The 15847-nt window shown below is 49.5% G+C and overlaps 1 protein-coding gene across 1 annotated transcript; it reads right to left on the bottom strand.

The window, feature by feature from the left end:
* Positions 1–2636: 2636 nt before the first annotated feature.
* DRD4 (dopamine receptor D4) lies at positions 2637–15841 on the bottom strand. The gene is made up of 4 exons (XM_009892431.1): positions 15781–15841; positions 4557–4669; positions 3633–4180; positions 2637–2914 (listed from the first exon to the last, which is right to left on the bottom strand). The coding sequence occupies exons 2-4, from the start codon at positions 4619–4621 to the stop codon at positions 2712–2714; spliced, it is 816 nt and encodes a 271-aa protein (XP_009890733.1). The 5' UTR covers positions 4622–4669; positions 15781–15841; the 3' UTR covers positions 2637–2711.
* Positions 15842–15847: the final 6 nt, after the last annotated feature.

Raw genomic sequence — 15847 nt, 5'->3', positions numbered from 1 at the left:
CTCCAGACGGTGAGTTGGTTCCTCCCGCTGTCGGCCAGGCAGGCAGCAAGCAGTGCTGCTGCTTCAGTCCGAACCCCTCTTAGCGCTGGTGTCTGCAAGCAGAGGCGCTGTCCGCTGAGAAGACTGCCAAGCCACAGCGTAGTGAATCGGTGGATGAGTTGCTCCTCAAATAAAGGAGGGCGAGACAGCAGCATTAGAATTAGTCTCGCATTAGAATGCAGCGAAGGTTGGCTCTGAAGTGGCACCTTTGGAGCGCTAAAGCTGCACTTTCAATGTCAACCACAGCTTTCAGTTGAATAATATTGCTGTCGCTTCACTCCTTTGGCTCACTTTGTGTTCTCCACAGAGAACCGTCCCTGTACAGCACTGCTGGTTTGAGAACCAGAGCTCTGTGTGGATTCAAGGACAAGTACAGCTACGTGAAGAGGTGAGCTGAGTTACCAGGTACTCGAGCTTGCCGGGTCTCCTGCTTGTGTCGGTGATGGGGCAACAACTTACACAAATGCAAAGTCCTCCACTGTCCTTATTAAATAGCTCATGGCTGAGTGTAGCTGAGCCTTGGTTACTGTCTGACTTGTGACTGTACTGCACCTTTTAAGGGAAAGAATATTTGGAAGAGAGAGGAGCAACTTTCCTAAATGAAAAAATTGTAGATATGACTAATGTGTAATTAAAGCTCTTGCGGAGCTTCCCATCAGAGCCCTGGTGTCTGGGGCGGCTGTGCCCCACCACAGTGGCAAACTACAGAACTCAAAAATTTACAATATGATCACTGGGAATTTTGTATGTTTATTAGTTGATGATAAATTGATGGCGCAATTGTTATTCTTAGTCAACGAAAAGCTTCAGACCTCCCTGCAGTACTTTTTTCCTTTTGTTTCTAAGTAAACATATTACCCCTTGGAAAGCAACAACCCAATACAAAAATCATTACGGAGAAGATTGCTAGTTTGTGCAATAATAATTTTCTTCCCCCCTCAGCCTCAGAGAGCAGCATTAGCTGCTCCCTCTAGCTACCCTCGGTGTCACTGCGCTCAGCATTACCAAAAGGTATACAGGATTTTTTCCTGCAGGCTGGAAATGGTTCCCTGCAGGTATCATACGGCTTGGTAAGGAATTCTGGAGCAATGACACCATTGTGCCTTTGGGTGGGTCAAAATTCCTACTAGGCAGCCACATGCAGCCTTACAGGGACCTTGCGACACTCAGCCTTGCGTGCCCTGCGCACCAGCAGCCTCAGCGTGACCCGTCGCCATTCCCAAGCAGGGAAAATAGAACAATTAGCAAGGCGAGGCGGCTGTTTTGTGCGCTGGTAATGAGCAAGGCGGCTGCGAGCCCTCAGCCCTGCTCAGGTCTCTCATCAGCCCGGCGCAGCGGGTGCCGGGAGGGATGAGCAGTACTTGTCTGTCTAGTGCGTGGTGAAAGGCCATTGCACTTCAAGCCGTGGGGTTACAGAGCGGCGCTACCCCACTGCAATTGCTTTAGATTTCTCCAGGTCTTGACCAAACTTTGGCATTTCTCGGCCAGGGTAAGCCTTCCGGCCCCGAGGGGGTCAGCGATACTGCACGGGGCTCTTTTCTTTGCGCTTGTTTGGTTTTTTTGGTTGTTGTTTTGGGTTTTTTTGTAGGACTTCGGTCTTTGGATTTAAAATTATCGAGGGGAAGGAGGTTGCACGGGTAGTTAGATACACGCTCATCTGGCATGTGAACATCTGGAAATGAGCTTAACAGCCTTTGTTCCTGCCAGACTCCTGTCCATGTTACCTCACAGTAATGGTGGTAAATGCCGCTGCAGCAGGCAGAGTCCATGGCAGGCCCAGAGCCAGCTGAAAGCAGCTCAAGCGGCACACGGGGCCCTGCTCCAGCACAGCCATGCTGTGAGTAAAATGATTCAAAAAGAATATAATTTATGATCCTCATCAGTCTGTGCGAGGATACCGCTCTGCCCAGAGCCACTTCTGAACTGAAGTGGACTGAAGAGGGATGGAGTACTGCACTTGCCCTTTCCTGCACCCCAGGGGGTTTCTCTGCCGGGGCGAAGGAGGCAGCCCGGCTCTGAGACACACAGTGTGTCCTACCATGCATCAGCAGGGCTCGATTTTGCTCTGCACTCATCAGCATGGTTTGTCCCCATGGTTTAAATCATATGGAATGGGTGGAGACGGGCCGCTGCCAGGCTGGGCTGCAGTAAGGGAGGGTTCCTGCAGTAACATGTCTTGAGGCGGCGCTGGGAGGATTCCCCCCGTGCAGGGGTGAGAGCAGGGAATTTGTCTGCCACTCGGGGCCAGAGCAGCTGCAAGCTTCAAAGCTCTCCTGCCTCCCTGGATCATGGCAGGGATGAGGAGTGTTTTACTTCGCTTAGTGCCAGCTACGAGAAGCCCAAACCAGACCAAACACCTAAGTCTAAAGCAAGAGCTATTCTGAGAACCATCCCTGCTGTCCTCTAGTGTCTCTTGCCACTTAGATCAACCACCAAGTGTCACAAAAGTGGCTACACCTGCAGTTTGCACTGGGGACAGTACCCCAGCTGTAGCCACTGGTACTCACCTGTAACTTCTTATCACAAAGAGCTGGGAACAGCATCCTTTAGCACCATCTCTCCTCTTCCCCTCCTCCCCAACAAAGACAGCAGACTTTAGGCAGAAATAGGTCTTTAATGAACTATACAAAAAATAGCCTGGGCGTTCCTTCTCCCCACCAGTCCCGGTGGGCTCAGCAGAAGAGGTGCAAGACTTTGCGGAAGAAGTTCCTGAACTCCGTGTTGAAAACAGTATAAATGATGGGGTTGAGAGCACTGTTGACGTAACCCAGCCAAGTGACAGTGCTGGTGACTTGAGTGGGAATGGTGCAGGACTTGCAGAGAGCCCTGGTAATGTGGACCACAAAAAAAGGAGTCCAGCAGAAGAGGAAAGCACCTGCCAGGAGGACATGAAAGAGAGAAGGTGATGTGAATATTAAAAAAGGGTTTAATTTAAGAAATGCAGCCTGGGCCAAATGAGAAGAGAGACAGCTCAGAGTGCTTAGGGAAAAAGCAGCAGACGATGTGCTGACATGCGGAGCTGGGCTTGCGCCCAGACAAAAAAATTTAGGATGTCTTTCTTGTTCAAAACGTTGCTGAAAAGTCTGAGTTATGTATTGTTTTGGATTTACATTTAAGATACCAGGTTTACCTTTGAAGAAAAGGTTGGATTATTAACACAGTATGTATGTTCTTTCCCAAGCGTGGTGTTTGTTAGCACTGCTCCTTCCTATTGCAAAGGAACACTAAGAGAGGCACTGGATAAACCTCCTCTCACCACTAGAGATGGGTACGGCACGTCTTAAGCCTCAACCAGGCTGTTGCACAGGAACAAGGGGAGGGATGGGTGTTAAAAGGAGTCCACATGTGATGGAGAGGGAGGCTTTTTATCTTCCCCTCACCTCCTCCAGCAAGGAGAAAGCATGGTACTCAGCATGACGGCTCTCACTGCTGCCCAAGCACCCGTGCCTGGGCAGTGTGGCTCCCGGTAGGGCAGTCAGCAAAGTGTGCGTTCCTTTTGCCAGGTTCAAACAAGTCCTGCCAGACCGACCCCTGCTGCAGGACAACGCGGCACGTTTCCCACCCTTCCCCAGCCGTCACCAACTGCTACTCACCGACAACAACAGGCAGCACCCGCATGGCCTTCCGCTCCCGGCCGTTGATCTTGGCCCGCTTCCGCCTGTGTCCTGGGTGTGGGTACTTGAGGTGTGGGTAGGAGACAGTCTGGATCCCATTGTTCATCACACAGTCCCCAGGGTGGTCAGAGCGGGCGTAAGGGTTGCACTCCTCTGGCTCCAGTCCGGTCTGCTCTCGCTCAATGAAGGTTGAGGGGTGATAGAGCTTCCTGTTGGCCCCGTAGATGCTGCCCCTCAGCTTGGATTTCCTGGCTTCTTCCCAACGCTTGAGTCCTTGGAACATGGCGCAGTAGAGCACCAGCATGACAGGGCAAGGGATGAAGAAGGAGCAGATGGAGGAGTACACGATGTAGTTGTCATCCTCCAGCTGACACAAGCTGGGGTCCCGGTTTGGGACGTTGTTGAGGCCAAATATGACTGGGGATGCTACAGCAAAGGCGAATATCCAGGTGGTAGATATAAGGATCAACTGCCGCAGGTCGATTTGTCGCCGGTTGTAGTTCAGTGGGATTGAAACAGCGATAAACCTGCCAATACAGACCCCAGGTGAGTCAGTCCTAGTATGAGTGGTCCCAAAGCTGCTTGCCACTGTCCTTCCCCCCCTGTTAATTTACTGACATGGCCAAGGCCTGGGCTACAACCAGTCTCCCCCCAGAAGAGCACCCAAACGGACAGCTGAGAACCAGCTGGTGCACAACTGTGCTTTCAGCTTGGCCACTGCGAGGGTACTGATGGGACACACAAAGGCGGTGATGGGGGAGGATGGCAGTGCAGAACACCCTCCTGAGGGGGAGCAGGATCCGACCTCCCCACACAGGAGCCTTGCGAGGGCATGTGTGGAAGCAGCTTGATGCCAGGACACAGCGCTCCCTCCTCTGGCACGAGGAGGAGGAAGGCACTTACCGATCCACGCTGATAGCACAGAGGTTGAAGATGGAGGCCGTGCACAGCATCACGTCCATGGTCATCAGGGCATCGCACAGCACCGTGCTGAGGGACCACACGCCTCCCTGGAACTGAAAAGATCGCCAGGGTAAGCAAATGCCATCTCCCACTGCCTTTAAGATGATGCAGAACAACGCTGTGCCTGGGCGCCTCAGCCACTCCTGTTTCCCTCGAAACAAGCGGCCTGCGTCGGGCAGTCCTGCCCATGGCACGCTACTCCCCTCCCAGCAAAGCAGCGGCGCACAGGAATTAGCCCGACGCAAGTGCTCACAGTTTGCCTGGGGCTTTGTGGTTCTGGCCTGGTGGGAGAATTGAGCCCACTGACCATGAGCATCGCCAAGCAAGTTGTACTGGGCAGAGTAATGGCCACAGGGCAGCCCTGGTTAGTGCAGAGTGACAGCCAGCAGGCGCCAAACCCCCACACTCATCAAACTCCCTGCCCCAAAATCTCCTCAGCAACTCAGGGCTGAGCATTTGCTGCACAGCATCACTCTTAGTCAGTCACTGCAGTGACGGAGCATGAAGCTCCTCTTCCATTTTTCATGTCCAAACTGCTCAACGTCCTGTTTGCAGACGCCGTGACTAGTTTCTGTGTGTTACACAACTGTTTCATTTGGTCACGCTAAGCACAAGGCCAGCCTCTTCAGACTGTGTTCAACCTACTCAGGTGTAATCTCTCGTTCACTCTCTATACAATTGCAGGCACTCAGGGCAAAGCAGAAGTGCTGCCAGCGAGAGGACGTGACCAGATGTGTGTCATTGGTCTGTATTACTTGGACGTGCTGACCCTGCTATACAAAAGATACCAGTTAAAAATCTACACTATTGCATCCCAAATACTACTCAGAAAAAAAACCAAACCAAACCACCAAAGCCAGAAAATGCCGACGGGTTTACGGTTTGTCAATACCAGCTTATGGAACAGGAACATTTGCTCAGCAGTGTGCTGTGAACCCGGCTGTTGGAAAATGGGAATGGAAGGAAAAGCTCAAGGAGCACAGAAATAAGTGAGGATTCATTAAACCCTTCTTCGCACATGGCACCAAACACTTGGCCAGACCCTTGTGCATCCAACGCTGCTGCACTGAATTCAGCTTCCTTTCCTGGCACCAGGACAACTGCCTCTAGAACGATACCACAAACAGAATTTTTATAAAAATTCTACTTTTAGCGCAAGAGATGGTGCCTTTTTGTTTTTCCCTGACAATAAAAGAGGGCTCAAAACCCCACTCAGCTCAAGCTGACCCTCTCCGTCTGACCACAGAAGCTTGTGGTCACCCCCTAAACAGGCCTACGACAGAATTCAAGGAGCTGAGCTGTTGCACAAAGCACCACCGGCTCGCGGGAACGCCTCTGCCCAGGGCCAGGAGCCCCTCAGCTCCCGCTCCTGTCCCCTCCCGGCAGCCCCGTTTGCTCCAGCCTCACCCAACGGCCCAGTGCTGCGTCCCGGGGGAGAAGAGCCACACCGGTGTCACCAAACCACTGCCAGGTAGGGTCAGAGCACAGCCACAGAGCTCAGCCCCGTTGCAAAGTCCCATACACACAGAACATGTATATATTCTTTATATATTATATAGAATAAACACATGTATAAAATTATATAGTATACATATATAATAATACTAATAAGCTATATACTATATATTGCTGTAATATAAGATATAGAATATAGTAAACATATATATATGTTGTGCATAAATGGGGCTTTGAAATGTTTTTCTATAGTATGTATTATATATCAATGCAATATGTAACATTTTGTACATTATGTATAACTTATCCATATATTTCTATATAATATGCTATATATAATATATGTATATTTATAAATTAGATTTAAAGTTATTACATTTATTATTAAAAATTAGATTGTATCCAAATAAACATAAATATAGAATCCCCCTGGGACTTTGCAAAATATCAAACACTATATATACTCTTACTTTTATAAAGATACATATTTTATATATACTAAATACTACTAGAATATATATTGCTACATGTAATATATATGATTTACAATATATTTTTATCTATAATGTGCTAGATTAAAATTATTTTTATATATATTTATATCTAAGTCCCAGAAACTTTCTTCTATTTTATATACATGTATTTTTATCCATATTATTTATCAATGTATTAATATTATGTATTATACCATGCATTAATATATAACAATATAATATAGAACATACATAAATAATTTCTATGTTATTTATGCTACATTATGGTAATATGTAGTAAAATACATAAGCCATATGTAATATATTATTATATACTGTGTATTCATGTTTACGGAATAGCTGTCATACACACACAGGTGAAGCTGCTCAGAGGCCGTGCGGCTGTGCCCAGCCTGGGATGTCCCCAACGCATCGCAGGAGTGCGGGCAGAGCTGTCCCCAGTGGCTGCACTGATCCCCCGCCACGACCCGGCTGCGGAGCATGACCCCTGCCACCCCCTCCTGCTTCAGCTCCCTAACAACCGCTTTGGTACAGAAATCCACTGACCAGCCGGGGAGGCAGTTGTTAAGAAATGAGAGCGGGGAGCCAAAAAAAGCAATTCAGCAACTCAGGAGAGTGAGCAAAATGCCTGGGACCCGCGTGGGGACAGCGGAGGAGTTCCCAAGGGTGCAGAGAGGAGTTCGACCCACATGCCAGTGCAAAGTGAGGAGCGATGGGATGAAGGTGAGACAAGAAATAATTAGAACGTTTCTGTATTTGCTTCTAAACCAGGAGAAACAGGAAAAAGGGATTTAGTTTAGTCTAACCCAAAAGAAAGGCACCCAGGGAAGCAGGTGTCACCTCCCAGCACCTACACGTGGGTAACATGACCGAGGCTGAAGAGCAAATGAGGCACATCTTCGGTGCCGCGCATGGAGGTGGCCAGCCGGGGCACTCCAGGGGTGAGCCGGGCACCTCCATGGCTGCACCACAGCCGCTCTCCAGACCCCACACTGCCCTACAGCAACAGTCGGCCGGTGCTCACACAGCCTCACTGCGCTGCCCTGGTGCGTGGTCCAGGGAGCGGGTACAGATTTGTCCATGAACGGATGCTAAACAGCGGGGTCTGGTTTTATTCATCCCAGCACAAAAATGTTGGGTAACACTCGCCATGTAACGCTGGGCAGGTGTAGAAAGCCCTGCCAGGAACAGGGGCAGGCAGCTCTGCATGGATTAATATCAGGCAGTAATGATGTCATGCATGGGATTATGATTAGAGGAGCTGTAAAGCCAAAGTAGACTGAAGAAACTGGCTATTTTTATATAGCCATCTCCTTGAGAGGTAGCCCGAACCTCCAGGGGAGGGCTGGACTCCGACCGGAATGCTTCATTCAGCCTTTAGCACAGATCAGTCACCCCAAACTGAATTTGGGATCCAAATCGGAAAAAAAACCTTCAAATTTTTGCCAAGCTTACTGGGATCTTGACAGGTTCAGTTCAGATTTTGAGACGGAAAATTTGATTCTGGGCTACAGTTTTCAAAACCCATTTGTGATTTTAGGGAATTAATTGATTCTGAAAAGGACAAGAGCTCTCAGGCTGCAGCACCTTCAGAGGACACAGTCTTTGCTGTGAGATTCAAGTTGGGTACTCAGAAAATGCTACAAACTCTTCCCTTTCCCCACCAACCCCCAAGACTCTGACTCTAGGGAAAGTGCTGGGAGAGGACTTGCCATTATACCATGTTTTTGCCCACCCACCATAACAAAATGTGCCAAGAACCTCTCTGATGGGTGAGTGACTTTGGATTAGAGGCATAGCTGGCTTTGCTGGGTCATATGATTAAGTGGTACCTAATTACAGGAGGTTGCAGAAGATTAGCCCATCAAGGTACAACAGTGTAAAGCTTTAGGGATCATAAACAGCTCAAGCTGCCTTTAAGAAGTGCTCCAGAGCAACTCCACTTCCATCGGCTTTTTTGCATTCTCTGCTTTTTCAGTGCAAGGCCCCTTGTTTTCCTCCAGTGACGCGCGACCAGTGGTGCTGGTGCTGAGGACATAGACAGCTATCGCTGCACAGCAAAACAGATGCTCTCCAGGTAAACCATCTCCCTTAACAAAATAAAACAAAGCTGCAAATATAACCGCGCAAGCCAGCCTACCTGCTACCACTTTTTTAAGGCTGATGATCTGCTCTGCACAGCTCTGGCAAGAGCATAGTCTGAGCCTTCAATAGGTGAGGTTGGGCATGTTAACCACCACGCTCAAAACCTCCAGGCATCACCTCTTGGAAGAAGATAGAAAACTCGGTGTGTGTGGCAGGGAGGGTCACGCTCTGCCCTTCGCTCAGTGCTCCACGGCAGACAAGGAGGCCTTATATGAAGGTGATAATGATTGCCGCTCTGGCCACAAGCCAGACCCGTTCCAAAGCGATATTCCAGGTGCAGACTGGCTGCTTTGTTTAACCGACCAAGGTTGGGAACGCCAGTAAATTTACATGCAGTCACTGTGGTCTCTTACAAGATACCAGTATCTCACTACAAACGGCATTTGCGTTTGGGATCAACCACTATGTGCAAAGGAGGAACAAATCTGACTGCTTCCTACAAAGAACACAAAGAGGTTATTGAAAAGATTTTATAGGCTGGTGGATGGTGGGAGACAGATGTGACTTCTCAAACACCCTTTCAGGCTGCCTTCCTCGTCAGGTCATTTTGATGTCCTTATTCGTAAGAACAGCTGATTTGACAGAAAAAATCTGCTTTCTCGCAAACATGCATGATGCCAGAAGAGCTCTTACACCGCCAGTGCTCCTGAGGGCATGAGCCAGGACAGGGCCAAAGGTTTTGGTGTCATTTCCTATGATAACAGCTCTTGTCTCAGTCCTGCCACATGCTTCTGCACAGCACCACACGGCAGCTTCGTACCCGCCTCTCTTGCCAGCCCTGCAAACAGGCTCGCTAAGAAGCACAGTGCACAATCGATCCTTTGGTCTTTGGTGGTGATGGCATCTGAAATAAGATACCCAGGCAACAGCAGCCCAAAGGTGAGTTAGGAGATGCCCAGCTGAATTTCCAAACAAGACCTCAGCGAGGCCACAGCTCAAGCACATAGCACGGAGAGACTGAAAGCACTAATCTGAAGAGCCCAGGCCTGCTGAGAAGGCTACGACACCAATAAGAAGAGTAATAATCCTTGCAAGTGGACAAAGTCCAGCATCAGAGTCAAAGAATTGTCCAAATGCCCACAAGAAGCTGACTCTGGGACTTTTTTCATGAGCCGTGATGACTGCTGCATTCTCCAGAAGACACAATGCAGCCTGCAAGGGGAGAGGGAGTAGGACACAAGACAAAGGTGGCCTCACGTCTGCTCTAACGTCTTTTCTTCACTTAAATCTTTGAGGTCAAGGTTTTTCAGAAATGACAAGCAAGTCTGAAACACTATGAGGGCCCGAAGACACTTCCCCATGGTTACTGGTCACTGAAAATGAAGTCCTTAGCACTGGTATCTAATTGCCTGTATCGCCTCCCCAGTGTTCTGTGCAGAAACTCTGTGGCTCAACCTTCAGTCAGGCCTAGAAGAACATCTATTTCCAGTAAAGCTGTAAGATTCCAGGAAAGGCTAATCTTGAATACTACTGCAAAAAGGATGACAGGCGTTCACAGAGAGTCACAGAAAATGTAGAGGAGGATAGAGGTCTCTCCTCAGAAAAGCCCCATTGCAGGCACATGACATGCTGCAAAAAAGAGATCTTTCTATACCAGCGGTACACTGACAGCCTGAAAGTTTTCTGCAGAACAGCAGCATCCCCACCAAGAAAACAGCTTGTGTCATTAGTACTGGCTGCTCTATCGCTCTGAGGGTCTGCAAGGCAGAGCGCCTGCTTGGAAAGACTCATCTTCCCTGACCTGTAGAAGGAGCCAGGTAAACACACAGATCTGCTAAAACCATTTTCCTCTTTTTCGTAATGAATTACACAGATCTTAGAGGCAAAGATGTTTACGTAAGGATGCCTTCCATGGCTCCTGCCCGCAGCTGAGCGCCCTTTCACGGCTCGAGCACTCAGCCTGGATTAACGGGAGCTGATCAGAGGAGCAGCTTGCAGAGCGAGGCAGGTCGGAGGTGTGCTCTACAGCAGAGTACAAGAGTGGAAGTTGCTAAGCCTGGCGCCTGCCCTAATTGCTGGGAATGCCTCCAGTTAATGAGGACTATATAACCTGCTGCTGTGGCTCCTGCCATTGTCACAGTCTTTGGTTAAACACAAAGACAAGCCTTTGTAGCCATGAAACTCCTTCCCTCCCTCCAGATTTCTAGTGGGCAAAGCCACTGGGAGACTGAAGGTATCTGCAGTACTTCCACAGCACCTCGTAGCTCTGCTTTCTCATGTGTCCTCACTGCCTCAGGGGAGCGATAACCCCCGTTTTCAGCGCCATCAATGCTCCAGGCAGACTCTGGTATCTTCTCCCGGCCTCTCTTCACACAAAAGTAAACGTTCGCTCCTGGGGAATTATCGTGGACCCCTGGGAGCACCCCAGGCCACCTCCTTCCCCTTACTTCCCATCATCCTTGCATTACTGGCACTGGATTGATTGCTCGGAGAGAGCTTCATCAGAGCGATAAGGCTGCTGAAGAGCAGTCTAGCTTCCCCATGGATTTTTACCTCTTCCTGTCATACAGCTAAGAGCTGAGATTCCTGAGCAAGTTGGAAGATAAATGCCTTCTGCATATGAGGGCAGCCTGCTGTGTGGTAATTAACAACTGGCAAACATGAGAACATGTCTTTGTTCTGTGTTTGAACATGTTCACTGGAAAGCGCTGGGCACGTCTGCATCACCACACTAAGATCTGGCACATGATTGCCTGTGTACATACTGATACCTGCACACTGGCTCAGTCACCGCCATGCAGCAGCAGCTAACAAGACAAATGGCAAACAGCACTAATCCACCTCCATCAAAACCAGCACTCCAAACAGAATAAGGAATGATCAGGGTACAGAAGTTCATCTGGTTTTCTTTAAAGATGGCGTATTTCTGCAAAAGAGGAACTGGCTGTAAACACTGCCCTGTCAGGAATTCACCTCACGTCCACAGTCTCAGGAGCTGTTCAGTTTGGAAACAGATGCTCTAAGCCGGTGGAAAGCGAATGTTTCTTCCCTTCCCATCCGCAGGGTGCTTCTTGGTTACATCAGGTTGTGGAGGATCAGAACTGACAAATGACAGCAACAGTTGGATTTATGGAAGGCCAGCTTCATCCCATCAGTTTTAACATTCTTTCTCATTAAGGCTCCAAGCATTAATTTGAGCTGCTAAGGTAGGTAAATTTGACAGGACAAATTAATGAGGAAAGACATACAGCCTGAAGAGCTCCCAACAATGCAGAGTGAACACTAGAGATTTAGGCTAGGGCAGGACTCAGGGGAAAACGTTCATTTCACACAGAGAAGGCTGGTCTGTGGGGAGAAGAGGTCTACAGGCTTTCCCAGATGCCTGGAGAGAGCCACAGTTCAGTGGGAGATACTGATTTCCTACAACACTGCCCTATTTCCAAAGAAAGTTCACTCAGCCAAGGACTGTCCGTTTTTATATTGGTTGAGGGAGCCTAACAGAACAGGACCACAACTGGCCAGGAGTAACAGACACCATCTCCTGCTCACCGTCAGAAAGCCATCGCACCACTGTGGTGCTTCTCCCCTAAGCTGCACATGCGAGGAGAGGACTAGGGGAGGTTTGCAGGGGATAGCCCCATTTCCCTGCCATTCTGCCAAGCTCTGGTTCTAGTCAAGACCACAGTGACTGTGAAATGGTACAGGAAAGAGAGTTGTGACCGTACACGCCAATTTCCTCCTTGTCTAGTACCTGCTTTCAGCAATCCTGCAACCCTGCAGGTACAAACAAGGGACATCCAGCGAGAACTAACACACTATCTGGCTTCCTACAGTCAAGACCTCCAAATCCTCACCATGGAGTAAGAGTTTAGCTGTGACAAAAAAGTTGTGCTGGCTCTTTCAGAAGTACAAAAGGAGAGTATGTGTCAACAAATGCTGCTAACACATTGGAATAAGCTTTCTTAACAACTAGAAATAACAATCAAGATCAAGGCCTCTCCCACTGTGCTCAGGCTTCTGTGAACAGCAGCAAAGGATAATCCACATCTCACAGGAAGGAATCCCATCCCCACTGAAGCTTGTGGGAGACCTGTTGTTTTGTGGGGATGTTAGATGTCACCTGAAAAGTTAAATCCCTCCAGCTGTCTTCTAAACCCTTGACTAGGAGGGATGTTCCTAAAAACCTAACACAAGGAGCCATCTCACAGGAGAAAAGCACATGAAGACCAAGCTTCGCCTGCTGGATGAAAGAAGTGGTCAGAGTTTATTGTTCTGTTCCTGTTAAACAAGAAGCAAAAAAACCACCCTCTTAGCTGGTTTTCAAGTTTTCCAGTGAGCCCTCAAAGTCCACCCTTACTCTGTCAGGAGCTGTACTTAAGTTAAAAAAGCCAACCAAACAAAAAACCCCACACCAAGAATAAAGGTTGAACTGAACATTCAGGACTGTCCATGCCACATTTTCAGTGGCTGAACACAATGGTACAGAATGCAAGTTGAAATCAAGCTAGTTTTAAACAGCAGCAATCACTATACTTTGCACCCCCAGCCCCCGCATCTGATTCTGATCTACAGTTTTCGCTTTTGCCTCCAAGGAAAGAAAAAACCAACGAGCATAAAAGTTCAAAAATTCTTTCCCCTGGCACTGACTCAATGGCTACTCTAGCTTTTCCTTAGCGTATTTCAAAACCAAATGAGCTGCAAATCCTGCACCAGCATGCAGGAGATTATTAAAAATGAACACAGGCACTATGGACTGAGCCCACACAGAAACTTCCAGGCACAAAGTGGGTGCTGCTTTGACACAAACCACCTCAGCTGCCCTACGTTTCCACACACTGTTGCCTGCTCGAGGAGGCTGACTGTTGCACAGTGCTGCTTTTCTCTCCATACCTGCACAGCACCTTCCACACCCACGCTGTGCGTGACCGCAGTGGGAGGAGCGCAGACCCTGCTGCATGCTCTTTTTACAGGGTCTCTTATGCCTCTGAAACATGTCCTTCTTGCAGGACCTGCAGAAGTTGGAGCGAAAGACAATTCTGTCATATGCCATCTTCATTCCCTGTTGTTTAATAACCCAGGTGTAGAGACATGGAATTTTACCACATAACTGATGTTTATGAACAGCCACGGAAGCAAACGCACAAAGTATGATGACAGCTAAGGCACAGGCTGGACAGCCCAGGTTTTTAAAGCTCATACAGGGCTGAACACCCATTGCCTGAGCATCCAGAATTTGTGGGATGTCTGTGGTACCCAAGGAAAGCCCTGCGATGCTCATGCCCAATTGGAAACATTTTCAGAGGTGCCCTAGAGTATGTTAAACTGCATTTTACATATGACAGCAAAACTCAAGCCTGCTGGCTAGAGAAAACCGCGGGGGGGGGGGGGGGGGTGGTGCCTACAGAATCAGGAACTGGAGGCCTGGAGATTAAACAGAAAGAGCAAGAAAAAAGGGAATTCCAATTAGCAAGAAATAGCAGAGGAGAATCATGAAGACAGAAGCTTTCTAACCACCAAAACTGATTCAACAATGGAAAAGCAAAACCACTAAATCCAAACAGCACAAGAGGGCTCCTATCAGTACAGTGAGAAGAGCGGGGAATCTAATAGTGACCCAGATGAACCCATCCCTCCAGAATACCTCTGTCTCCAGAGAGGTCACAGTGTCCTGCAAAATCCTAGGACCAGGTAGAGAGGCTAAAAGCATCCTAAGCTCTAATCCGCAGCCTTCAGTGCTTAAGAAAGCATAGGCCCATCCCAGTCAGGCGCTGAGCGGCAGCCCGGGCAGTGGAGAGAAGGGGAGACGCTGGCGCCTGAACACTGCTGGTACGCTCTTGTGTTAGCCTTCAAGGATGGGAACACCACCTGGTCTCAGGCATGGGGACAGCCACTTTCGCTCCCTGAGGAAGCGCTTAAGGAACCTTACAAATCATGTGGCTATCAGAAAACGCAAGGTTCATCTGACACCCCTGCACACACCAAGTCCCCAGACTACAGCTTGTTGGGGCTGCTCACTGCGCACAAGGTTGCATCCTGGCTCTCTCCACATCTGGGAAGAGGACTCCCCTTTCTTCCACACCACCAGCTACCACCAGGGCAAGTCCAACACAGCTGCTATTTTGGCCTGTGGGTGCTTTCATCCACTTGAGCAGGGAAAGATTTTTTTTACGGGCAGGCTCTAGTGAGCCTCCTCACCCCAGTCCAACAAATCCCCCCGCAATCTCAAGGCGTTATCAATCCTCTGGCAGTAAACATTTATATTCCTTTTACAGAGAGGCAGAGACACATGTAAAACCTGTCAACCTCAGGAGCTCCTGTTTTGCTGTCACAGTCTCAGAGGTGAACAGGTTTTGGAGGTGAACAGAAAGCCTGACCCAAAGTCCCCAAGGTGGCTCTCCATGACCACCATTGCATGCAGGGTCAGGCCTGCAAGAACCAGAGAATCTGCAAGGAAGAGCTCTGCAGCAAGCCGACCAAAGCCACCTTGATGTAGGCTGACCAAATCCCATCTAGCTCCCTAAAAAGACAGCTTCCCCTACTCAGCTCAACATGGAAACCTGTTTCCTGGCTAAAGATCTCTATTGTTACCAAAGAGCACAGCACAGGAGCTCTCTACCCCTTTTTAACCGTTTGCTGATGGCAACCTGGGAAGTGTGCCACACAAGGGCTCCCCAGATCTGCTGACCCAGCCTGGGGCAGACACGCCGGTGCATCAGCTCCACTCGGTGCGTCTGCAGCTCGGCAATTGCTCGGGCAAACGACAGGGGAGCCCCCGAACTTGCACTAAAGCGGCTGCCGCTTCCATCACTCGCGGTCCTGCGGGGGTTTTGCACCGCAGGCAGCAGCGATGCCACGGGGGACTAAGAGGGAAAAGCCGCGGCGGTTTGAAAGGCGCATCCCTGCAGCGGAGCAGGGGACCAGGGCAGGAGGGCAGGGGCTGCCCCGAGGGCAGGGATCCGGACCGGAGGGATGGAGGTGGCGAACAAACCCGCAGAGGGGCTTTAAACCCTCGATACCTGGTCTCTTGCCGATCGCCCCCCGCAGCCCAGGCGCTTTGAGGATCCCCGGGAACAAAAGCCACAACCCCCAGTCCCACCGGTGACCCCCGCCGCCCCCCCGGGCAGCCTCACCTCGGAGTAGACATAGAGGGGCAGGACGAGGAGGGCGAGCAGCAGGTCGGCGACGGCCAGGCCGGCG

This window comes from Charadrius vociferus, unplaced genomic scaffold (genome assembly GCF_000708025.1).
Source record: "Charadrius vociferus isolate BGI_N301 unplaced genomic scaffold, ASM70802v2 scaffold1039, whole genome shotgun sequence".
Lineage (NCBI taxonomy): Eukaryota > Metazoa > Chordata > Aves > Charadriiformes > Charadriidae > Charadrius > Charadrius vociferus.
This window is presented reverse-complemented; position numbering and strand designations above follow the sequence as displayed.

Excerpts from the sequence above, each read along its gene's own strand:
- DRD4 (XM_009892431.1), bottom strand. The coding sequence starts at position 4,621 with ATGACCATGGACGTGATGCTGTGCACGGCCTCCATCTTCAACCTCTGT. Across the intron at positions 4,181-4,556 it reads TGTGCTATCAGCGTGGATCG|GTTTATCGCTGTTTCAATCC; the intron begins GTAAGTGCCTTC and ends CTGTATTGGCAG. Across the intron at positions 2,915-3,632 it reads GGTGCTGCCTGTTGTTGTCG|GTGCTTTCCTCTTCTGCTGG; the intron begins GTGAGTAGCAGT and ends TCCTCCTGGCAG.